This window comes from Psammomys obesus, unplaced genomic scaffold, assembly GCF_907164565.1.
Source record: "Psammomys obesus unplaced genomic scaffold, mPsaObe1.curated_primary_1811, whole genome shotgun sequence".
Classification (NCBI taxonomy): domain Eukaryota; kingdom Metazoa; phylum Chordata; class Mammalia; order Rodentia; family Muridae; genus Psammomys; species Psammomys obesus.
Genome location: NW_026592548.1, coordinates 7,714,628 through 7,740,860, shown reverse-complemented (window position 1 = coordinate 7,740,860; position 26,233 = coordinate 7,714,628). Strand labels below are relative to the sequence as shown.

The 26,233-nt window shown below is 42.9% G+C and overlaps 1 protein-coding gene across 1 annotated transcript in view; it reads left to right on the top strand.

The window, feature by feature from the left end:
• Positions 1-26,233, top strand: part of Pigk (phosphatidylinositol glycan anchor biosynthesis class K) — a 78,622-nt gene that overhangs the window by 23,007 nt on the left and 29,382 nt on the right. Inside the window, exons 4-9 of the mRNA XM_055614359.1 lie at positions 589-724; positions 1,925-2,036; positions 3,974-4,070; positions 5,956-6,073; positions 6,219-6,329; positions 9,085-9,257. Coding sequence (XP_055470334.1) covers positions 589-724; positions 1,925-2,036; positions 3,974-4,070; positions 5,956-6,073; positions 6,219-6,329; positions 9,085-9,257 — 747 coding nt within the window. The remainder of the gene's footprint in view (positions 1-588; positions 725-1,924; positions 2,037-3,973; positions 4,071-5,955; positions 6,074-6,218; positions 6,330-9,084; positions 9,258-26,233) is intronic.

Genomic DNA, 26,233 nt, shown 5'->3' with positions numbered 1-26,233 from the left:
ATAGATAGATAGATAGATAGATAGATAGATAGATAGATAGATAGATATGCAAATAAAGGCCAGATCAGACCAGGTTAAAGGCAGATAAATGTAGGTTTATTAGATGCTGCTCTTGGGCCAGGGAAGTTGAAGCACGGGCTAGGGTGGGGAAGTTTATAGACTGGCTGAAGGGTGATGATGTGTCAGCCAGCAGCTGGGTTTCTGCCCAAGTATGGCCAAGAACTGAGCACTTAGGCAGGGATTTGGGTCACTGGCAGCATTAGGGGGGAGGTTGGGACAGCTGCCAAGAATGGGGAACTGGGCTCTTGGTGCCTTTCCTTTGTTTAGACGCTTCCTAGTATGGATGGGGTTTCCCAGGTTGTGCAGGGCGAACAGAGGTTCCAGCCGAACACTAATATATACTTTCACGTAAGAATTAGTTAAGACTCTTTAACTGCCTCAGCAAAAATTCAGTTATTTTTAATGAGGAAAACATTGAGTAGAATTGCTACTTCTTATACACTTTTTAATACTTGTACACTTTTTTTCCTTATATACCGTATGTGTCGAACTTTGGACTTTAAGTAAAGATTAGTTTTCTTTTGCTAGTCACATTGTCCTAATGCTTGCTGATGATATGGCGTGCAATGCTCGAAACCCCAAGCCAGCCACTGTCTTCAGCCACAAGAACATGGAGCTCAATGTGTATGGAGATGACGTGGAAGTGGACTACAGAAGCTATGAGGTTCGTGGTCAGGAGCTCAGAAGTGTGGTAGCCATCTTTAAAGTCTCGTTAGGTGTCACTGAGCTTTGCTGGGATTCAGTCTGCTCTTGGAGTTGGACTGTCTCCTGTGTGCAGAACTCTCTCATGTCAGTTGTTAGGGCACCTGTCCCACACTGTGACCTCTAAGGACATTCATGTGTCTGTGTGTCTTACACTAGCCAGTGCTTGACTTAGAGCTCAGACTACTGTGCATCAGTGTTTGATTTCGCTTGATAAAGACATTCCCTACCTTGTCAGCCAGCTAGAGGTCCTGTTAAAACCGTTAGCATTTTGGTGTATTCTGGGAACAGTTTTAAGTTAAGCAGCTTGTGTTCATGCATGTTTCCCACTCATGATCTAGGAAGAAGTTTGTCAAAAAAAAGCTGAGTGGATTCTTTCCCTTTTAAATGAACTATGATGTATGACTCAGCTGTTAACTTTAAATTAGTACTTTTTCCCTACAATTTTAAACATGCCTTCGAAGAATCCCAGATGCCCGGAAATTCCATATTGGGAAGATGTGTTTAAAGAGTGTTGTGTGAATTGAAGATGCTCTGGTGGAGATCTAAGTGACACAATTCATCCAAAACCAAAGATTCATCATTTGGCGGGGGGTTGTCCTCTTAAGTGATTAATTTTCTATTGACTGAGTATAGGCCCAAATTATCTGCATGATGGAACCACTTATTTAAAAATGGTTGTATTTTTTGTCCTTCCAAGAATTACTTTTATAAATAACTAAACTTTGGGATTAATTTTAACACATAATATTTAAAATTTAAAATTGAGCATTAAGTTATTTTGCTTCAACATAGCCTCTTCTTGTCTTTAGTTCTTAGGTTTTTCTTTAGGTTGTGTAGTCTCATCTGGCCTTGAAGTTACATATTTCTTGCCTCAAACTGCCTCCTTCATACCAGGATCACAGGCACACACACACACACACACACACACACACACACACACACACACACACGAGGGTCACAGGCACATACAAACACACACACTCTAACACTGAGTCACTCAAAGATGCATGCTTAGCTTTAGCAATCTATTTTTAATTGAACTATAATTTGCTTTTTGCTCTATTTTCAATTTATGCTGAGTAATATATAGTTAGGAGGAATGTTTTGAATTTCTTCAGGTTTAATTTCATCTCATTGCTCTTTTTTAAAACTTTTTCAGGTAACTGTGGAGAATTTTTTACGAGCATTAACCGGGAGGGTTCCACCCAGCACCCCTCGGTCAAAGCGTCTGCTTTCCGACGACAGAAGCAATATCCTCATTTATATGACAGGTATGTCAGCTGCAGCCCACTGAGTGGAACCTGGCCCACACATGCTGACGTAGCAAAGTGAGCGCTGGTTAGAGTAGCGGGTGGTGCAGTTGTTCTTATGTCACTGAACTATTGAAGTGGTATTTGAAAGGGGAACAGGTTGAGGATCTTATTCTAGCATCTGAGATTGTGGCAAACTGGGCAAACATCGATAGTGGATGAATCCCCAACTTCCCCATGTGACAGGTGGCAGTCGGGGTGCAGGCACACTGAAAACGCACAGCTACTTTCAGCCTGTGCATAATGACACAGACCAGCTTCATGTTTATACCTGGGTCCCAGCCCCGAAATATCTGTGTGAGAGGCACTCTGCACTCTGTGGCCCTACTGCTCCCTCATTTTGGATGAGGGCAGTGCACAATTGTTTGTCTGTGTTGTCCCTGGCTCTTCACAAAGCTCTCCTGGTTCATTCCCTTCTCCTTAGTCTCCCGCTGTTGCAGCCCACTCCCGCTTTTATGCTCCTGTTGGTCATCCTCCTCAAGCATTTAAGAGAACTTGCATACCTGTCCCTTCTCTGCCAAACACTTTACAGCCCCAATTCTGCTGCTGAAGGATTGACTCAGTGTAGAGCTCAGACTTAGCCTAAAATTCTTAGTTTTGGTCTGGGGCGGGGCTTGTGTGGTGAGAACACCCCTGGATGCTGTGCTTGTAGGTTAGCTTCAGTGAGTGCACCAGACTTCAGGATCTGCACAGTTTACACTTATCTTCCAGATCTATTGCCATTCTTGAAAAAAGCTCCAGACATGAAGGAAGTTCCAGTAGTTCTAACAGTCTGGCAGTTTAACCCCTGAACTGCCACTTGTTGTTTCTGAGAGCGCCGGGGTGTTTGTTCTTGTACCCTCTACCCGCTTTCTGCTGCAAGGCAGAGTCTGGTAGTTTCGACAGGGATAAGCCAGTTTAAACACCAGGAAAGGTTGCTAAAGTCTGCAACAGAGCAGACCAGCTGATAATCGCGGTCATAAAATGATAGGAGCTGACGCTTTGAGGCTTTCTGTGCACCGTGAATGGTCTTAAATTGCTGTGTCTGCCAAGGCATCTCACCCTTAGCTGGCCTGGTGGTTCTGGCGCTGACATCCAGAGCTGCTACGCGTGGTTGTGTGGGTCTCATGGTGTGCACAGCACTTAGCCTGGTGTTAAGTGGAGCTGGCGTCTAGCAGGCTTTGACTAAATTGTGTGCCTCACTGCAGGATGTCTCACAAGTAGGAGAAACACGTTTTTCCCCACAAAGGCTTAGTCACCAACCACACACTTCACAGGGCTGGAACTCAAATAGTCCCTTTCCTCCTTCATTGTCCAGAGGAGGCTGGTACTGTTTACATCTGCACACAGCAGCCACACGAGCTGCTGATGCTGTCACTTTGGGGCTGAGGAAAATGAGGCAGAGATTAAGTTATTTGCCTGAAATAGCACCACCTGTAAGTGGCACAGCTAGTGTCTAGGACTAGACAGACTGGCTCTTTCATGTTCCCACCCCCTGGCCAGCTCTAATGGACTGTGTTCAGTGGTCAGGGCTAAAAACATTGTTTCTAGTGAGAACCACATTTCCTAGTAATACAGCATAGAGTATACACTGAGTGAAGAGCGGGCCGGGGACTAGTCAGCCTTTTAGCTTCTTTCTCACCACAATTAATTTAATGGGTAAAGTTATTTCAGATATACTAGTGGGGCCAAGTGGATTTATGCAATTGAATGATACAGAAACTCCTAAATAAATTACATGTACTGTTCTTATGCGGTCTAGGATTCTTCTTTTAGTTAGTATGGAAAATTAAATTTCCAGTCTATTTTAGGTAAGAAAGTAGTATTAAAACATTGCAGGAAAGGATGTGTTTGTTTCTGTGTCTGTTTCTGTATGCATTAGGAAATAGGTCAGTGTTGTCTTTTTGGCTTTCTGTAAGGTCATGGGGGAAATGGCTTCCTGAAATTCCAAGATTCTGAAGAAATCACCAACATCGAGCTTGCAGATGCTTTTGAACAGATGTGGCAGAAAAGACGGTAATTAGCAAGTACTGCTTCTCTTTATCTTTTAACCTCTTCCCTTATTTCTCCTGCAGTGTGAGGGTTGAACCAGGACTTATGCACACTGGGCAAGTGCTCTGCCCTGGGCTACGCACCCAACCCCAAACAAAGAACTTCTCTTTGCAAGATGAACTGATATCAAAGTTTCCTGTGAGAGATGTGTAATTATTTCATATGATTTTAGCTTGCCTGATCATTCCTTCTACTTTCTGAAATCTATATTTGTTATTTTATTGAATAGAGTTTTGTGAAAGAGAAATTCAGTTATTATTTAGCATGAATGAGCTGACTGAAACATTTTTTCACTTACTTAGTGTTGTGTGCATGTGTGTGCTTGCGTGAGTGTGTGTGCATGTGCGTGTGCTTGTGTGTGTGTGTGTGTGTGTGCACACTGTATTGTGCTGTGGGGTTCAGAGGAAAGCTTTGGGGAGTGGGTTCTGTGTGTGTACCATGCGGATGGTGGGCACTGAACTCAGGTTGTTGGTCTTGATCACAGAGCCTTTTCCCCTGGGGCCGCCATGGCTGCAGATTGACTTCTCCTGTCATGTAGCTGTGTGCTTGCCACCCCTGCTTTCCAGGGTGTATGTGCTTGAAGAGAGACTCACTGTCTAACCCAGGCTGCCTTTACACTCTGAGTTTCCTGCTTCAGCTCCTGAGTAGCTGAAGTTGCAGATGTGTGCTGCCAAATTAGTTCATTATGTTTGCACTTAGCTTCACTCAAAGTTTTAGAGCACAGGCAAAATGTAGCCAAATTCTTTGCCAGAATACAAATGGCACATCCCTAGACCAGTTTCTGGTGTTCTCCTCTGAGACCTGATGAGCACAGACTTTCCTGTCCACGTCTCTGTCGGCCTTCTGAGCTCCACCTGCAGCGCTGTGGGACTTCTGCAGCCCACAGCTCCAAACTCTTCCACACTGTCACAAGGTGTAGTACAGTGATGAGCCCCCTGTCAGTGACGATTGCTGCACTCATTGCTTTTCTTGTTGCTAGAGTACAGCTATGTGGCAAGCATATTTGGAGAGGAGAGACTTTGGCTGTAGTTCTGGAAGGGACAGTCCATCTTTGTAAGGAGGGCACAGTGACTGGGCGGTTCTGTTGTTAGTGGCCTGTTGACCTCTTGGAGGATGAAGAAGCAGAGACGGGAAGCCAGAGCCATGGGTCTGTGAGGCCTGAGTGAAATGTCCTCTAAGACTCACTTGCTAGAACACTTGGATCCTAGCTGGTGGCACTGTATTGAGAAGCTGTAGGGCCCTTGGATGGTGGACTGTGAAGGTACTGGCCAGAGCATTCAGATTGTGAACCACAGAGATATGAGGATGTCACCATCTCCTGCTACTATGGGTAGAGCTGGCCAGCCACTGTGCCTTCCCCTCTGATGGACTGTGGAACTGTGTGAGTTGTAAGGATGACAGCAGTAGCACAGATGCCACGCCTGCCGCTGTGTGCAGCCCTTGCCTCGTTCTTTAGTTATGTGCTTGTTTTCCCTTCAGTTGTACTTTACAGTGTGTAAGTATGGTGAGCATATGTATGAAATATGAGCATAAACAGAACATGCATATACATATGTGCTCAGGACTTACATCTCTGTGCATGTATGTGTCCAAGGAAACCTATGTGTCAGTTGTTCTTGACTCTCTGCCTGAGTTCTGAGTCATGTGGCAAAGAGCAGAAGGAAACAAATGGAGGCAGCTGCTGTGGGAACTGCTGCTCTTCCCTTTGGAGTATTTTCATGAGCAGGGTACTCATTTCAACCTTTAGCTATTGAGATGGCTCAGGCTGACATTATCAAATTATTGGAGAAATATTCATGTGTAGTTAACAGTGTGATTCATGTCAGAGACTTTGTCACTTTTCTTTCAGCTACAATGAGCTGTTGTTTATTATTGACACCTGCCAAGGCGCATCCATGTATGAGCGCTTTTATTCTCCTAACATCATGGCCTTGGCTAGTAGCCAAGTGGGGGAGGATTCGCTTTCGGTGAGTTTTCCCTATGCTGTTGCTCAGATCACTTGTTTTATGGATATACGTGCTATCCCTGGACTTTGTAAACAGGACATTTTGATGTTTTAAAACAGTTTGTTAAGCTGATCCTTTTGACACATACTTTCCCCCATGTTCACAGCATCAACCAGACCCTGCGATTGGAGTCCATCTCATGGACAGGTATACATTTTATGTCTTGGAATTTTTGGAAGAGATTAATCCAGCTAGCCAAACTAACATGAATGACCTTGTAAGTATCTACTGATTTGACTGCAGCGCATGTTTGTGCCAGCTTCAGTGGGGTGCATGAGGTCTGTTCTTCCCAGGATTCCCATGGGTGCTGGCTAAGCGTCATGGTGTGGCCTTTTAAATGGTTTTGAATCCACCTTTTTATTAGTATCTTCTTCTTTTAAACCCTTCACAGTCATGTTTATCTGTGTGCGTGGGTGTGCATGTACGCATGTGCAGAGGCCAGAGGACCCCAGGCTGGCGTCCATAAGTTATGTCCTTCTGTCATGTGTGTCTTGGGGATGGAAGTCAAGTTGTCAGGCTTGGTGGCATGTGCTCTTGCCCGCTGGGCCATTGTATTGTCTTTAAAGCCATCTCTTCACTTTGAAGCTTTGCCCACTCTGAGTGGGTTAAATCAGGCGATACTCTTCTAGGAAGGCTGCCTGAGTTTTTTCTTGGGATTTATTTTATCTTTTCAGAGCTTCCGTAGAACTCAATTTCTTCTTTGTAACACTTAGCACAGTCTGTCATTTGTTGCCCTCAGGCATTGAGTGAAGTTTTCTGTCATTTAATGTAAGCTCTGGGGAGAGAGACCTACCTTACATACATTGTTTTTGTGGCCCATAATTTCTTGGTACAACTTGAATTTAATTAAAATTTCCCATCTTTCCTGTGCTGATTGTGTCATTTTAATCAAGCAGCTTGAGGTTGCTGTTGAGTTGGCACGGTGAGAACTGCACTGTGGTGACGTCACTCTTCCCACCTGTTTACACGTGTTCATTCACACTGGGCTGGTCCTCCTGCCCTGCCCTCCCAGTGCCAGTATGCTGCTTGTACTGTGGCGGCTGGCTCAGGGCAGTCCTACAGTGTTTGTGTATGCCCAACACATGGGGGCAGATGCTATGTGCTTTGCTGGAGCTTAGGAATGGAGAGTGACCGGACAGATGGCTGTCTGTTCCCTTCACTCGGCAGCTCTTCGGGGCTCTCACTGAGCAGAGCCTTCCTGAGTTGCTTCAGGAGTGCAGGTGTCCTGCCAGACTGAGAGCCACTGCTGTTGGCTGCCACATTTGGTAGGAGTATTCACCGACACCAGGGTGAAGATTATACATCGTGTTACCTGTTAAATCCTGATAGGGCTTGAATATTAAAACAAACTTTTTATAATGCCAATTACATTTTCTAAGTAGATGAGAGGCATCACCTCATTTTTCTCTCTTACGAAAACATGCTTTCCCCCGAAAACTTGTGCCATCACAGAACTGGAGATGGATGGGAAGGGTATTTGCCTGAACCCTAGTAGCTTCTGTGGCCATTTATCTCACATGGGATGAGATAATTTACTCATTTACTTCAAGAATAAAATACATCACCTGTGCTTAATTTTAAAAGTTGATTCTGATTTTGGAATCATGGCATGCCACCTCAGAATTTTAAAATATGTATTGTTCTTTTATATCTAATGAATTTAAACATACTTTTCCCATTGAAATTTTATGGGAAGTAATAAGATGTTTAATTGATTACAGTATATATATTATGTAGTCTATCCATCAAGCATCTAACATCTGATCTATTTATCTGTCTATATCTATTCACATGTCTTACTAATATCGTACCTTGGTTTCTTGCTTCATTTGAAAATTCATTGATGATTATTTTCATGTCTTTCAATAAGAATAATCTATAAGTGCCAGGCATGGTGGCACATGCCTTTAACCCCTAGTGAAGCGGAGGCAGATGGATCTCTGTGAGTTTGAGATCAACCTGGTCTACATAGTGAGTTCCAGGACAGCCAGGGCTGTGTAGAGAGACCCTGTTTAAATAACACCCCAAAAAAGGGAAAAAAAGGGAGGTCCTCCTCCCCTTCCATCTGTGGGGAAGAGGAAGGGTTGGATTGGGAGGGGAGGAGGGAGGGAGTTATGGGGGGGGATACAAAGCAAATAAACTGTAATTAATAAAAATAAAAAAATAAGAACTGCAGGCTGATGTTCTCAAAAAAAAAGAAAAAATCTATAAAATGATCATAAGTATTTCTAGGTATAGCCATTTGATATATCTCTAAGTCAGAATAAGACTGGTTTTCTATTGGTTAGAGATACAGAGTAAAGTTGGCTGAAAGGGACTGTTATCATAGAACTGTGCTGGAAGATCTCATCTTCCTGAAAGTACATGGTGCCATTGGTCACGGTTGCTTCCTGTGTCAGACTCTGCACTCAGGTCATCTTCAGAAGGTGACTGTGAACTCTAGTAAACACTCCTTTTGCTTTTCACAGCGAATCAGAATTTTCTATTCTTGGTAATTCACTGATGTGGAATGTCACAGATAAACACAAAGTACTGTGACATCCATGAGTGCAGAAGTCATCGTTTTCATCTGCATCTTTGGAGCACTAGCATGTCTTGGAGGTACCTTGGGTTCCTTTCCACTGTGGTTAAACTAGTTAGTTTCCCAGTAAAAGCAAGAGCTAGGTTGTAGTAGCCATACTTTACCTTGCTAGTGGGCTTTTTATTTATTGGACTACTGTGGCACATTTTACCTGACTGCCAAGTTAGAGTCAACCCCCTCTGTGATGAATGTCTGGCAAGCTTCCTTAAATCATAGTAGAATGTCAGATACTACAATAGCAATGAGATGCTAGTCTTGAGAGCCTCTATCTTATCTTTAGGTTGGCAGACTTTAAAATACACTGTAGTCTAATATATTGTTTTACTTGATTTAATAAAAGTTGCTTGTATCTGTTTATCACTATAACTACTACTGTTGTTATTATTTTCAGTTTCAAGTGTGTCCCAAAAGTCTTTGTGTGTCTACCCCTGGACATCGCACTGACCTTTTTCAGCGAGATCCTAAAAATGTTCTGATAACTGATTTCTTTGGAAGTGTGCGGAAAGTGGAAATCACAACAGAGACTATCAGTTTGCAACAGGATTCACAACTCTTGGAGAGCAGGTATCATTTTAGTTATTTGGATTGAAAGTTCTAGGCTCGTGGTTATAATTTTTACAAAATGTACTGAGAGATGAAGGTGTTGTTTGTAAGTGGTTTTGAGTGTCTCCTCAGACTTCAAGCCATATGCCTTTCAGGTTTATGTACAGAAGCTGTAAATATGGCTGGGACGCTGCAGCCATGATTGGACTTTGATGTTTTCCAAATGCAGGCAGGGTTGGGCCTACTGCTATCTGAGATGTTCTGAGGACTCTTGAGCTCTCCACAGCAGTCTGTCACTCAGCCGCATTTTGCTGTTGATGCTCTTGGTGATTGGGTAGGAATGGCAGAAGAGAGACCTAAGCCAGAGGTCGCTGTGATGGTGGTGATGTGTGCGTGCATTTGTGTGAGAGAGGCTGGAGGAAATTTGTTGAAGTTGGGGGTTTGAAATATATATAATGCTGATTTTTTTTTTTTTTTTTGTAATTATTTTTGAAAGGCAAAATCCCTGATTGGGATTAAATGATGGTTTGCTTAGTAGAAACGTTTGTGGGAACTGTAGGGATGTGTTTCTCTAGCAGTGACCTCTAGTGTTGCCTGCCGCCTGGGCAGCTCATACTCCACAGGACCTTTCTGGATCACCAAAGGCAGCATGTGCTATCTCAAGGATTTATAGTTGCAGTACGGAATGTAATAGAAATAAATTAAAATGCCAGGAAAGACTTTTCCTTGTTCTAGAATTCAAAGACTTAATTTTTTTTCTTTATCAATTTCTTATGGTTGTTGGCCTATAAAACTGTGAAGACAGCAAGAACCACAGAAATAACAATTTCATTTCTTTTTAAAATAATAGCCTTAAAATTACCTTTGTAAAAATTGCTAGAGTCCATTTAATACTTTAATAAGCTGTATTGTAATTTAATACATTTAACATTGTATCTTACCAGGTCAGTTTTATAATGATCCTTGACCTCAAGTCTGTGACAGGCTATTTTACTCCCATTTAGCCACCCAAACACTGATGTCATCTCCATTAGAGACAAGGGTGTCGTTACTTCTTTTCTTCCAATGCTGAACTGTATGTGACATAACTGGATGCTGAAGAGGGTTACAGTGACAGTGTAATAAGTTTTGCTATATATTCCGGGAGGGGGTATTTTTGCCTCTTCAGTCCTATCTGTTTATTTGTTGGAAAGCAAAATTTTTAGTCTTGACAATTGTCTCAGTTTATATTAGAGGATAAAATTAAATTTTACAGCTGCATACCAAGCGTCTGTTGTTTTAGGGCGCCCTCTAGTGTTTGCTAAAATTTTTCTTTTGGGTATTGCTGTTTACCTGGTGATTTTATAACTAGTTTAGACAGAGCATAGTGCTGTGCACGGGTGTCCCCATCTGTTTAAAAGGCTCAGCTATGAAGACTGCTTCCAAGAATTAGATATCCTGTGCCTCGTGCTGAGACTCTTCAAAAACATTGTTCCTTCAGTTAACATGAAAATTCCATTCCTGCTTTGCTCCAGGAACTTTTTACATGTATGAACAGGTATTATCTCATGTGTGCAGGTCTTGTTCACACAGATAAGAATGACAGTCTATGTAGAGAAAAGTCTATCCACCAAAAAGCAGATATACCAAAAGTGCATTTTATGAAGGAAATTTTGGGTTACACTGTTATATACTTTTTCAAATTTTAGATCAGCAATATTAATACAATGTTACTAAAATACTAGTTACATTTAAAAAATGTTCTCACATAATGGAAACAATGCAGCATATTTGTTCAATTGGCATTTTATATTTTTGTGTAGTGACTTAGCAAAGCCCTTAATTGATTAGAATGAAATCAATAGTATGTAAAACTAATTGGAATAGCTGTAAGAAACAGAATTCCTATGTGCTTTCTGAATCTTAGGCATGCTAAGGTGATGTCACGGAGCTGCAGTGAGCAGAAGGGTACAGATTGCTCTTTGACTCAGTGTGTTTCCTTCAGTTAATTGTGTTATGTCTCTTGTGCTAATATTTTATTTGTGAAATTCATGTATGTTGACCATTGCTATAGTTTTTCATTAAAAACCTTTTCATATAAAAGGTGGTGGTGGCACATGCAGTAATACCAGCATTCAGAAGGCAGAGGCAGGCAGGTCTCTGTGAGTTTAAGGCCAGCTTGTTCTCCAGAGCAAGTTCTAGGACAGCCAGGGCTGTTCTTGAGAAAGCAAGAATTAAGCCAAACCAAACAACAAAAAGATACATTGTATGAAACCTTCAAATAATAAAAATATTTTAAAATAAATGATAATTCTGACAAATCTAAACAATTGAATAACATTTCAGTCTGTCATGCTAGGTACTTTAAGACTAATTTCACCACTGTGCTTATTCATGCACCCTGATTATTTCCTGGGCCCACGGTACGCCTTTTGTAGGCCAACATGTATGGGGAGCCATATATTGAAGCACGTTTTGAATCTGGCCTCTGTCCTTAGGGTAATATGTTTGCATGTGAATTGTGTCTGCAGCTCCTTTTATGCCTGGGAAATAGACTTTTTATAGTTATCCCCAAATTGTCCATTTACTGACTGAAGGCCATTTCTCCCTATCGCAGAGTTTGGAAATTATTTGGAAAAAAATACTATAAAGCATTTGCACACAAATGTTAAGATTTCTTTTAATAAGAGTATAAAGATCAGAGTGGAAGTGCAGGCTTACCTTGATAAAAAACTTCTAAACCGTTTTTTCAAAGTGACTGTCACTTTGTATCCCACAGATAATCACTCCGTATCCTCACTTGCTCTTAATGTTTCCTTTTAGCAATTCTGAGGAGTAATATTGCATGGTGGTTTTAATTTGTATATTTAATGACTGAAGATACTGAGCATAATTTTATTTGTTCATCCATACATTTTTCATAAAGAATCTTTTGAAGTCTCTTGCTCATTTTTAAAGTGTTGATTTGTTTCCTCATTAAATGCTGGCAGTTCTCTGTATGTTCTGGATACAAGTTCTTTTTCAGATAATTGATTCACAAACTGTTTTTTCCAGCCTTGGTTTACCTTTTATTGTAGAGGCTCACTATTGGTTGATTTATCAACTTTATCTATGTTTAGTGCCTTCTGGGAGTTATTCTTTGCCTAACCTGAAGTCACAGAGACTTCTAGAACTTTATAGTTTCAATCTTTGAACCTCTGATACATTTTCAGTTAATTTTTCCATATGATATGAGGTTGTGGCTGAAATTAATTTTGCTTATGAGTTAGCTCCTTAGTTTCTTACAGAAACCCTACTGGGATTTTGATTGGGATTGACTGGACTCTGTTGGTTTGGGGAAAATGGCTAGCAACATGGGGTTTTATAGTCTGTGCACACATCCCATGAGTTACTTGGATTCTTATCTTCTATGTGTTGCTTAACAATTTATTTTTTTAATGATCCCTTATTTGGCGAGTCATATAGACCTTGGTATTGCCAAGCCAAACCCCATCAGCAATCCAGCAGAGGTCTCTTTGACCAGACACTGACAGCTTGATTCCATAGCTTGTGAAAGTGACTGCCGTGTGCATGGATCACCATATGCATTCCAACAAGTCTGTATCCACTAGGAATTACATCAGAAGTTAGGGTGGGTGGTTCATGGAAACATGTGAGTGTTGGATAAGGTTTATCCCACATGTCATGGAACCTGTGTTTACAGTGTTCCCTGAGCCCTGCTGCCGTCACTGGTAAGCCTGCGAAGCGTGCGCTGCATGGTGGGCGAGCTGATCACACTGCTGAACTGCAGAGTGGGAACATGCACTGCATTCTGCAGTGCCCTCCGCGGCTCACGGGCCATCTGCTTCATGACCTCACCACCGTTTAACCTCGGATTATCTCAGGTTCTGCTAAGGTGGAACTGAGAAATTAGGTGATTCATTTGATTTACAAAGACAGAATAACAAGGAAGTCATCCACTTTGTCACTGTGCAAACCTGAAATTCTTATTGTAGCTTCAGAATGTATTGATCATTTCATAAACATTTTAGTAATTTATTTTACCACCTATAGAGAGCTGGAGCACGCATGGCATTGCGTTGGGACTTCTGCGAGGGCAGTGTGCGACCAGTGCAGCTCTAATTCAGCATGCTGCATTGGAGTGCCAGGTACTGCTGTGCCCGCATGACAGACTCCAGCTAATAATTGCTGACACTGCAACATACATCAGCGCAAGCTAGCTTTTCTTAAAACACTGAACATTAGAATTTAAAATTAGAAACTGTGCTCAATGTAAAAATGGTGTGATTCTTTGTTTGTCACTGGCCGTCTGTTCATGGGGGACTCAGGTCGCTGAGGTTCCTTTCAGACATTTGCCTCTGTCCCCCACGCTCTGATTGTTGTATTCGTTATAGTACTGCTTCATTCCAGTAAGTTAAGCATGAAAAGTTTCTGCATGATGTGGGAATAGTACAGCATAACAGCCACCCCGAGTTGGCTCCCGGATTCAAACCCTGTGCGTTCACCAGCTGCTTAGCCAGGGAATTCCACTCGAGCTTTCCCCAGTCTCAGTGGCCTGTCTCATACGGTCTCTGTGGAATTTGCTTTGCCTGTGTTTATAAAGTAAAAGGCAAGAGTCTCTGCTTCTTATGCAGCTGAGTGCTTGATCGGGTTGGCACTGAGAGAGCTGGTCACAGGCGTTGACAGAGTGCTGCCTGTACCCCATTCTACAACTTGTTTAAAATATCTTCTGCTGTTCTTAATGCCAGCTAGTCATTTGACGTTTGGAGGTTCCTCTTTGTAGGACTGGGTTCTTTACACCAGAAGATGGCAGCAGCATTTTATGTTTGTTGGTGTGTAACAGACCTTTCTGAACCGCCGATGATTGAGGGAGGGTGCAGCCCTAAACACACTGTGGTGCTCCCTTCTCCACCCTGCGGAAACTTTTGGTACAGAATTGTCAGCTCAGGAAAGAGTAGTAGATTTCTCTGTGTGCCGTAAGAAACTAGCAATATGCAATTCTACTTCTAAGAAAGCTAAAGCTAAAGGCTACTTTGCAATCACCACCCCTTAGCATCTTTTAATATATTAGATTTTTAATTACTTAAACAAGAAATTGAAGGTCAAAACTCATAAGATGTTTGCTTGAGGACTATCATTATTTAATAATAAATGATCTTTAACTTAATAGGGAAAAGGTAGGTTGGAATTTTAAAAGATTCACTTTATAAAATGAAACAATAGGGACTGCCTCTTACATAATCTGATTGGCCTGCTCTTTGATCACCTCCCCCTGAGGGGGGAGCAGCCTTACCAGGCCACAGAAGATGACAACACAGCCACTCCTGATGAGATCTGGTGGACTAAGATCAGAAGGAAGGAGAGGGGGAACTCCCCTATCAGTGGACTTGGGGAGGGGCATGCATGAAGAAGGGGGAGGGAAGGTGGGATTAAGAGGGGAGGAGGGAGGGGCTTATGGGGGGGATACAAAGTGAATAAAGTGTAATTAATAAAATAAAATTAAATTAAAAAATAAACAATAGGAATGCGATCTCTAGGTGATGCAAGAGGCAGAAGATATAATTAATAATAAGATCATTCTGTAACCCCAGATCAGAAACTGAGGTTGTAGTGTGCCTTTTCCCCTGGGTCTCAAATGTCCTCCAGGCTGGTGGTCGCCACAGCTCCTGTCCTGGTGCTAGGAGCCACCCTAAGGCAGCATGGCTCAGTAGGGAAATCATGGCAGAAATTGGCGTGAAATATTTTGGTCTAGTCATTTGCTTTCTATCTTCAGACACTCCCTTTAGTCTTCCTTAAACTCAGGCAGTTTGTCTGTGAACGTCGGCTTGCTTTGCCCTTTAGGCTGTCATGAGGATCGAAGGGACTGTGTACAGCGAGCATGCTTACAGTCTGAAATTCCCGAGTCCTGATTTCTCTTCCTTCAGTGTGTGGGCTGTGTGGTGTTAGCCTCTTTTTCTGGTCCCTGAAGCAGTAACTTTGGAGCTTCCTGTGCATTTTCATCAGCTGTGCTGCATATTGCCTAGGCTGATAGGGCTCGTTGTTAGTGTGTCTTACACTTCCTTCTGTAGACAATGATTTACACTGTCTTAGGGCTGGAGGGGTGGCTTGGTAGGCACATGCTCACTGTGCAAGATGAGGCCCTGAGGGTAGAGCCCTAGCTCCCATGCGAGGCTGAGCATAGCCTGTCAGGCAGTGTGGGTACAAAGACAGAAGGATTGTTGGCACCCTAACAGGAAACACACAAACAAAGAACACATGCTCCAGGTTCATTGAGAGATGATCTCATGGAGACTGGGGAGAGTTACACAGCAGGAGATCCCATGTCTCCTGTGTCCTCTGCCAATGTGCAAAGGGATGCACGGCTCCACGCATGCACACACATGTATACAACACACACACACACACACACACACACACACACACACACACATGCACACACCAAAACAAACTCTTTTGCTTGAGGATTGTAGCTTAGTGGCTGAGGCCTGGCCTAGTGTGCACAACGCCTGAGTTTATCTGGAGCACACAGGAGACAGAAGCAGAACAACTCTTCCTCAGTGCTTTATGCTTATGTCTGTTTTTGTCTTTCATCCATGTCACGTCTTAGGGCATCTAGTTCCTTATTGTAGCCTGTCAGCTTTTAAGAATAATGATTTTAATATCCACGACTAACTACCTACAAGTTGCATTGTGGAAGAAAGAAGGGACCTGGCTACATACAGTCTCAGAGGTCTTTTTGGTAGTATTCTTCATGGTTGGAACACTGAATCTCGCTGCCTTGACGGACTCTTGTCCCTGTGGGACCCTAGCTCTAATAAACCTTCCTTCTTAAAATTGCCTTGTTCATGGCCTCCTATCACAGCAACAATGCATTGTACCTGTTTAGTAGATAAAATGAGGCCCTAGTCCAGGGACACTTTATCTCAGGGAACATTATTATGGAATGTTTTCAAATGGGACTGGATTCGTTCTAAAGCCAATGGCCTTAGCTTGTGATGTTTTATGTACTCCATTTTTCCCAAGAGGTGAAAAACAAACAAAAACTAATGGAATATAAGAGTTCATAGGCTGTGATCCCAAGCTAGCTGATTTGTCTCGTGGGGACCGAATAGGAATGTTGTTGAGTATGTTCCCACTGTCAGCAGGGGACCTCTTCCACTTGGGTAACTGTGTTGCCAACCAGAGATTGAGAGTGAGTTGGTGAGCAGTTGAAAATGAGTTCAATTAAATTGGTATATCAAGCTTTGGGGGGTGGGGGATTTTCCTTTCAAGTCGGGAAGGTAAATGGGTCTGACTCCAGCATTGTTTCTTGTGTCTGGAGCTCTCCTCATGCAGAGCTGTCTCCGCCTGTATCTTGATATGCTTTTCAGAGTCTCACACCTTACAGTGAGGTCTTTGGTCCATTTTGGGTAAAGGATTGTGCAAGGTTGAGAAGGATAGTTCCTGTTTCATTTTCCCACACGTGGGAGTCTACTTCCCCCAGTACTGTTCGCTAGGAACTGCCCTTCTTCCAGTGCTGTTGTTTTTTTGTTTTTGTTTTTCTTTGATGTGTGTTGGTGTTCTGCCTCCCTGTGTGTCTGAACAAGGGTGTGAAGGTGTCAGATCCGCTGGAACTAGGGTTACAGACTCCAGGTGTCTGCTGCCATGTGAGTGTTGGGAATTGCACCTGGGTCCTCTGGAAGAGCAGCCAGTGCTCAGAACCACTGAGTCATCTCTCCAGCCTCTTTTCCCTGGTGCTTTTGACACTTTTGTCATAAATTTGGTGATTGTGTCTATGCGAATTTATTGCTGGATTCTGCTCTACTCCATTGATCTATATGTCTGTTTTTGTGCTGGGACCATGCTTTGTCCCTATGGTTCTGTCATACGATTTAAGCTCAACTATTGTGAGACCTCTAGCATTGTTCATTCTCCTCAGGATTGCTCTGGCTATTCAGGGGTTTTAGGTTTCCACATACATTTTAGGATGTTTAATGTGCACAGTAAAATCCTCCCCAAATGGTGTATGGACACTGCCCTCATGTAGAGTGACAATTATGTCAGGACATTGCCCTCGGACAGAGTAACAAAATGGATCCTGTCTGCTGCTGGCCATCTGCCATAGAACTGATCTCTCTCCAAAACAGGCAGCTGGCTTCCAGGCTTATGGGCCGTGTGCTTGCCCTGCTGAGGGTGGCGCTCCAGCTTCTTATTACAAGGCCCACCCGACATACCTTTTGAACTTCCGCCCCCTTCCCGCCCCTCTCACTCCTGGGAAGCAGGAGAGCCCAGCATGGCTGTCCTCTCTGCCGCCTGCATTCTTAGCCTGTGTTAGCTGTTCTCTTCCACCCTTCTGACTTTCTAAGTTCTTTGTGTGCACAGTTAGAGTGCTGTGGGACATAATGTGTGCTGTGCTTCCCCCAGCAGTTTCCAGCCTGAGTGCTTCAGGCAGTGATGAGTGTGCGAGACACGGAGTTGTAGCTGCGATAGCTGCTCTGCGTAAACCTGACGCTCAGATTTAGAATCACATCTAACTAAAGGGAGAGCTCTAATTCTGCTCCAGATAAGGGAGGTTCATCGTTATTTTGTTTGTTCTGTGTGCACACTGTCATACAGATTTTCTAAGCTATGGAAAATGACTGAAATTCATCTTGTATAGCTTTGCTATTGAAGTTTTTTTTTTAATTTGTTTTAAAATTAGCCATAGTAAAACTGTGACACCTCAGAAATTAGGTAACTTTTATCATAATGAGTGCATGAAAGCCACCAGTGAGTAACCATTTTTACCTCAGATATGAAAACACTGTCGACTCTCCTGGCTTTTGGCATTAAGCTTCCAATTCCATCAGAAGGAAACATTTTCCTGTGAGAGGGCTCTGTGGTACTGTGAAGGAGGCTCAGTACCTCCCTGTCTCCAGAACACAGCATTCCCATAGGCAACGTAAAAAGGCGCTTTGAGTTAGCGTAAAGGCTACTCAGCTTGACATCGGGTTGTTGCTGACTAGATGCTAGAGTTGCAAATAGTAAAAATGTGCTTTTTTTACATTGTTGAATTGCCGAGAAGGTTGGTCTGTAGGAACAGGCACATGCTCCATGGAGAACTTGCTTTTCCACCCTGCCCCCATTCAGTGGAAGGAGCTCACTTCCTCCAGTTCTTTATCATGGTAGCAGCTGTTACTAAATATCAGTTGACACAGAGCTCAGCGTCTGGCTCTTTTGTAAGGCTTTTCAATTTCTGTGAGAAAGATGATCAGTGGGCAAGGCTGTCCCCTGATGTCAGACTTGCTTCTGGACTGTGATTTCCTTCTTTATCCAGCTCATGCTATGCCCAAATGCGCTTTATCCAAATGTGCCTCGATAGCCTCTCATCCTGCTCTTGGCATGTTCATGAGCAGAAAATGTTTGCAAGAACCAACTGCTAGAAAGTAGCTCTGAAGAGGAAGCTCTCAGAGAACTCTATCAAACAAGAAAGAAAGCTCCCTGGAAAAGACACCTATGGAGCTGAAACCCAGGGCTCCCGTGAAAACCTCTGCATGTTCACTAGATGACTGAGCTAGAATGATTGCATATGAGGGCCAGGACCAAGAATTATGGTTCCATATCCTATCACGACATAACTTTTATATGCTATGTATAGTGCTTATTATTTGCTTCAAAGCATAAGCAACAGCAGCTGTTATCCACCTGGATATATCTTCAAAGATGTCCATGACCTTTATGGAGATGATTAATTATTATAAGATTACTTACGGAACATAAAGAGCCATGTCAGTGATAAGAATGTGAACTTATTTCTGTATGTAACTTCTTTCAAGTTTCCAGTATTTAGTAAATGCCAATCACTATTCCAGGAACTTTGAAATCATCATTATGTTTAATCCTCAGGACAGCTGCAGGGTTCGCAGCCATTTCACAGGGACTACAGTGAAGGGGTCAGGAACGGGAGGCGCTGGCTCTCAGCTCTTAGACACGCCTGTGTTCTGTCCTTCGAGGACATCATGGAGCTTCCTAAGCTCACTGTCAAGTTCCTGTGGACTGCTTAGGAGCAGCAGTAGCCAAGGCCATTGAGTGGATGGAGGACCCTGGGAGGCAGTGGAGGTAGAAGAAACCTATTGTGTCCCATGCAGAGACATCTCCATCAGCTGTAGTGATGCAAATAAGGTGCTGTTCCCTGAGCTCAGTGCAGAAATAGGAGGTGAATCATTGGCTCTGGAGAGCTGGGGGAAGGATAGAGTAGCTGGCACTGTGCAGAACAGCGAAGGGAGCAGACACGTCAGGACCTCATACTGAAGCAAGCAGCCAAGGAGTAAGGTGGATCTTTTCTGCACACTGTACTTGAAGACATGCGGTGACAAAGAGAATGTGCAAACATCAGTGAGCTAAAGAATGCCTTTCTGGTTCAGAAGGAAAAGGTGACATTTCTACCTACAGCATGCTAATAGGAGAAAATGCTGGTTTGCTGAACAACTTTATATATGTGTAGTCAAAACAAAACAAAACTCCAAACAAACAAAGAAAATCAGGAGAATGTTTGGGCCCATAACTGCAGCATGTATGCCAAGGCGTCCCTGTCTAGATCATGTAAATAGCTTGGGTTGACTTGTCAAAAATAATTTCATACATTTGTACAGTGGAGCATGATCACATTGACTCCCAATTTTCCCCTCTACCTCCCCCATATTGTCCCTGAAAACATGTCCCCTCCCAAGTTTTCTTTTGGGGGGTAAGTCTCCCAGTAGCTCCTCGTAAGTGGTGTGGCTGGGGAGCACCCTATATATGCTGGATCGTGGGCTGGATTGACCTTGTGCAGGTAGCAGGGCTGCTCTGTGGTCACAAGTATGGTGGCCATGCTCTGTCCAGAAGACACACTTCACAGCACTGCCAATCTCCAGATCTTCTCTTTTCCAGAAAATGTTTTAAAATCTATTTTTAACTTATATATTCACTTTACATCCGGATCATAGTCCCTCCCTCGTCTTCTCCTGGTCCTACCCTATTCCCTTTCCCCTTCCCCTTTTTCCTCAGAAAAGGGGAACCCCCAGCCCCCCAACCTTAGCACATCAAAGTCACATCAGGACTGAGCTCATCCTAACCCACTGAGGCCAGACAAGGGCAAACGATGAAAAGCAAGCAACAGAGTCCATGTCAGAGACAGCACCCACATGAAGACCAAACTGCCCATTGGTTACATATGTGTAGGGGCCTGGGTCTAGTCTTCTTGGTTGGTGCTTCCATCTTCCTAAGCCTCAATGGGCCTAGGTAAGTTGTCTTTGTTGGTCTTGTGGTATTCTTGTCCCCTTCACTGTTCTGCACAGTGCCAGCTACTCTATCCTTCCCCCGGCTCTCCAGAGCCAATGATTCACCTCCTATTTCTGCACTGAGCTCAGGGAACAGCACCTTATTTGCATCACTACAGCTGATGGAGACGTCTCCGCATGGGACACAGTATGTTTCTTCTTCCTCCACTGCCTCCTAGGGTCCTCCATCCACTCAATGGCCTTGGCTACTGCTGCTCCTAAGCAGTCCACAGGAACTTGACAGAGATAATGATAGAGCAGAGATGGAGGGAAATGTACCACATTTTCTTTATCCATTGCTTGGTTGGGGGACATCTAGGTTGTTTCCAGTTTTTGGCTATTATGAATAAAGCTGCTATGAACAATAGATGAGCGAATGTCCTTGGTATAAGAAAGAGCATCTTTTGGGTATATACCCAGGCATGGTATAGCTGGGTTTTGAGGTAGCACTATTCCCAATTTTCTGAGAAAGCGCCAGATTGATTTCCAAAGTGGTTGTGCAAGTTTGCACTCCCACCAGCAATAGAGGAGGGTTCCCCTTTCTCCATATCCTTGGCAGCATGTGTTGTCACTTGAGTTTTTGATCTTAGCCATTCTGATGGGTGTAAGATGGAATCTCAGGGTTGTTTTGATTTGCATTTCCCTAACGGCTATTAGAAGAGAAAGTGAGGACCACCCCTTGAACTGACTGGCCAAGGAAACAACTTTTGAACAGAACACCAGCAGCTCAGGCTCTAAGATCAACAATTAATAAATGGGAGCTTTTTATTTTTCTACCTCTACTTTGATAATGCTCCTTGAGCCATGATGTTGGGTTGATATGGATGCCCTTGTAGGGCTGAGCACTCAGCCTCTTTCTCTCCATACATAAAAAGCGTGTGTCTCTACTGACTGTTGCCCTCTGCAAAAAGAAGCTTCTCAGTTCAGGGCTAGAAGTAGCCCAGGTCTATGGGTTGAAGCATAAATATTCAAAGGCAGTTTGACAACATGACCATTTCTTACGTAAATAACAGTAGGAGGCTCTCCCCTAGGGCCCATGGCTCCCGAGCCATGAGCTTTTCACCAAGGTTATAGTATCTGTGGTTACCCCACAGGCATCACACCACTACGACACCAGCTTTGTGGGTCACTACTGCGGCATACAGCATCTCTTCTTCCCCAGCAGCCTGGGTGACACCTTCTGACTCCGTGAGAGCTAGCTACCAGGTGGGAGGTTTCCCAGTCACTCAGAGTGATTTCTCTATGCCTATGGACAAAGCATGTGCTGCCTTCAGGAGCAGGGTTTACTGTGAACTGATGGGTAACCAAGGGCAACGGCAGTAGCCTCTGTGCTTTGGAGACACCTGCAGCTCTTTGAGCAATAACTTGAGGAAGGTATCCTATACCTTGCCCACCCAGGCAGGGTAATTCCATTTGAATTCCTTTTTTAAGTTGTATTTTGAAATTAGCTTACTAACTAGCAGGTTTCCTTAAGACTTTTCACATATTTTCACATATGTCACCCTTCCTTTGGATTAGCCTCCTCCCAATTTTTCTTGCATTCTTCCTACTAAAGTCTTTCCACCCCCCATGGTTCCTCCCTTAGTGTGTTCCCTCCCTAAAGACCCCTTTCTCATTTCCTGCCTCCATTTGTGCTCAAAGTTAAACTCCCAAAGGAAGACTTGAAGCTAGAATCACCAAGAAGAGTGATCATGCAGATTCTGCCTTTCTGGACCTGAGTGATCTCATTCCATTTACTGGAAGAGTTCATGGTTTCCTTTTCCTTATGTGAGTAATAACCCATTGCATATATGTTCATGTGTGCATGCATGCACACGTGTGTGTGTGTGTGTGTGTGTGTGTGTGTGTGTGTGTGCGCGTGCGTGCTCTTTTGATCATGAGTATAGGTACTCACAGAGTCCAGAAGGGGAGTTGGAGTTGCAGGTCGTGTGAGCTGCTTGACAGGATGCTGAGACCAGAAATTGGTCCCTCTGAAGAGCAATCTATGCTCCCAACCACTGACTTATCACTCCAGCCCCTAAACCGCATTTTCCCTATCTGTTCGTCTTGGACAATGGAGAGAGATGTGCAAGGGTCTTATAGTAGGAGAGGGCCATGGTTCTATTTCTGTTTTTTTTTTTTTTTTTTTTTTTTTTTTTTGGGGGGGGGGAGGCAGCCTTCAGACATTTACAAATGGCTGCTGTAGTTTACACACCCACCAACAATATTGAAGAGTTCCTTATTCGCCACATTCATGTCAGCATTTTTGTCTCTTGAATTCCTGATAATGGCCATTCTGACTGTTGTGAGATGGATTCTTAAAATGGTTTTAATCTGCATTTCCCTCAAGGTGCTAAGGATGTTTCGTACTTTAAAAATGTTTCCTGGCCATTTGTGACTACTTGAGCATGTGAAAAATAGAGTTAAAGGATGGAAATTTTTTATGCCTTTAAAATATGTTTCATATGCAATTCAATTAATTTACTATATATAAAAAACTAATTTGCTTTCTGTAGTATACATTTTAGTTTCAAGTAATTGTTTTGAGCTGTCTTCTAGGGCTTATACCGAATGTTGGGTTTGGATCTGTTTATAACACAAGGATCCTAATATCCTTGTGTTACTCTAGATAATGTGTTTTGAATTATTTATTGATTTTATATTTAGTATCTAGCAGAGAACAACATCTCTTCCTTCCTGTTCTTATAGTTATTTTCAATTCTTAGAAGAATGCTTTAGCCTTTAGTCCCCAATGAGCTATGTCATTTTATACATGAACAATCTGATTTCAGCATGGCATTATGGAGGGCAATATACTGTTTTTAAATTAGAGATGACCTTATGTACAGGAACTGTAAATAATTTTAGAGTATTGTTTTAGAAGTGCTTGGCTAGCATTGTAAGGAAGATTTTTGAGGTCACTGGGCATCTAGGAAAGAAAGAGAAGACAAGGACCCCCCCCCCCCGCAAAAAAAGGGGGTTATAAATTGGTTCTGTGGGCACCTCACATGCCTGCTCTTTTTTTCTTATCTATGTAGAGGGTCTGGGCAGTATTTCAGTCATTTTCATCACAGATTGTGGCATTGCTGTGTGGGATTCAAAATCCTTTCACAGTAAACAGACTTGACTTATATCTATGCAACATCATTGTCTAGGATGTAGTCATGTAAGTAAGAACTGCATGGGCTCCCTGTGCAGAAATTGCTCCTGAAATCATGTCACTAGGTGCTCTTAACGAAGGGTCTTGGAGAGAGAAGATGGAAGAGAGAACCTCAGGAGAGGAGAACTCTCAAAATGTTAAATAAAAGGAATGACTTTAAGGAAGAGAGCTTACATGATTTGTAAGAGGAAAATTAACTCTTTTGGGGAGAGGGGTTCATTAGAGAGTTTGGGTGACATCATGTGCCACTCTTAGGAAAGCGATGATTCTGTGAGAACAGAAGACATCATGAGGAGGAGATTGGGGACATGGTGCCCTTGAAGAATTAAATGTGGAGAAGAAGAAGAAAGCAGATGAAAATACGGAGGGTTTTTATGAAAGCAAGGGATTATTTAAAAATACCGCTGTGTCCCACCCCAGATACATTTGAGTTTATTAAATAAACTGCAGCTCATTGTAGCTACAGAAGAGGGCGCTCTTGATCTGAGAACGTTCCCTTGTAAGCTAGTTTATCTCCTCTACTGTTCAACCCCACAAAAATGGCCATTACTAATCTCTGGAAAGCCAATATAAATAATCCTCAACAGAAAAAGACCCCAATAAATGTACAAAGTTAATATAAGAATAAAATAGAAAATTAAGATCAAACCTTATTAAATTATTTATAATTTATATATGCTTTGTTGTATATGTAGACAGCTTCAGTGAATGAAAGCACAAATAGAAAGAAGGGTTGAGGAGTTGGCTTAGACACTAAAGTTATGCAAGCAGAAGGATCTGAGTTCAGTCCCCAGGACCCTTGTAAAGCACCTGGCCTGGCACTTGCTTGTAATCCCAGCACTGGTGAGGTGGACACAGGTGGACCTCTGGGGTTCACTGGCCAGCCAGACTGAGTCTTCAGCAAGACACAATCAAAACAGGGAGAGGCTGTCTCCCACACCAAGCTGGACAGGTCCTGAGGAATGAGGGCTTTACACATATGCACTCATCACATATACACAGTTGCACATACATGAATACACACACACACACATACACACAGACAGGGGAGTATAAAAAGATACAAAAAGGCATAGGAAGGCCAGACAGCAACCCTAGAATATGAGCAATTTATTAAACAAGCATCTGTCTTATGAAAGAACACCCTGGGCCAGTCAGTTAGAAAGTTATGACTGAAGGAGGTAAACAACAGGAATGTCTGAAGTAGAACCTGACTGAACTCAGGAAAGAAACTGACAGAAAGACAAAATCAACTCAGAGCAAAAACTAAATTACAAGGCACCATGGAGGAATGCATTACCAGAAGTTCAGTGAAAGAAATAAAGAATAGAAATAAAAGAGAGTCAGGAAAATAACACTGAAATATGATGGAGGAAAAAGATCAGAGAGACAGTGTGGGAAGGTCATTTATATTTAGCTTAGTGCTTAAACTAGAAAACCAAATGGAAAATAAACAGGGATAACATTAAAAAGTTTAATGGAAATCTCAGGGCTAAAACAGAATTTCTGCACCAAAAGTTCCTGTCAAGTGTCCCTGAGAGAACTGTCGAGACTATCCACCCTCACAGTACATGCTAGGGCTCCCCTCGATGGAAAGATGGAGGAAATGGCCTGAGCCTCCTAGTGAGAAATAATAATATACAAAGAATAGAAGTTAAAAGTACATTAACATGAAATCCTTCTAACTGGAAAGAGCATCAAGCTTGGTTCCTGGAAGCTATGTGTACCGTGTGGAAGAAAACAGGTATTTCCAGGAAGTTCAAGAGCAGTTGTTTTAACTGACTGTGAGACACCAGTGAACTAATGGAAAGTTCCCATCGTTGCTACCTGAGTTTCAGTGTGAACTACACACTGTCTTTGAATAGATGTTGATACTGCGAAGGGAAGATTCAGATATGTAATAGATGGATAAGTGCTGGAATATTTAAATGTGAACTGTCATGATGTCTCAACTTTCAAATAGTTCAACAAGAAAAATTAAAAATTAGAAAATTGCTTAAATCTTACACAAGTTTCTTTTTCTTTTAAAAAAGAAATTTCTACTTGATAGGTTCTCATGTATTACAGGCTGGCCAGAAATTCTCTGTGTTCCTGAGATTGGCCTTGAACCTATCTGATCCTCGTGACATCACCTCCAAAGTGTAGGGACTGTTTTAATTAGCATTATTAGTATATTAATTATATGGATTTCATTATGACAGTTTATCCATGTGCATGGTGTAACCAGGCATAGTCACCTGTTACTCCTTTTTCCACCTGGTCCCCTTCTGCTTCCATGTCTCTGTTGGTTTGTTCTGGTGGTCCTGTGAGTTTCCTTAGGGCTGTTTGCAGGAGCACAAGTGGGAATTTATTTACAGAGTGTATGTACCTTATAGCTACTCCACTGTGGACAATCTCTCTCTTCCCCCATCAACTTTTAGCTGCGTGTGAGTCCTAGATACGGGCCGGGCGCCACGGATCCCTTGCTTTCCCCACAGGGTGTGGACAGACGCGACCTTGGGACGCTGGGCTGGTGACTGCTGCTGTGAGGTTGAGACTGCGGCGGCCGCCCTGGCTGGAGCCGGCTTCCACCTTGTTACCCTGCTTCCTCTGACTTTCCCATT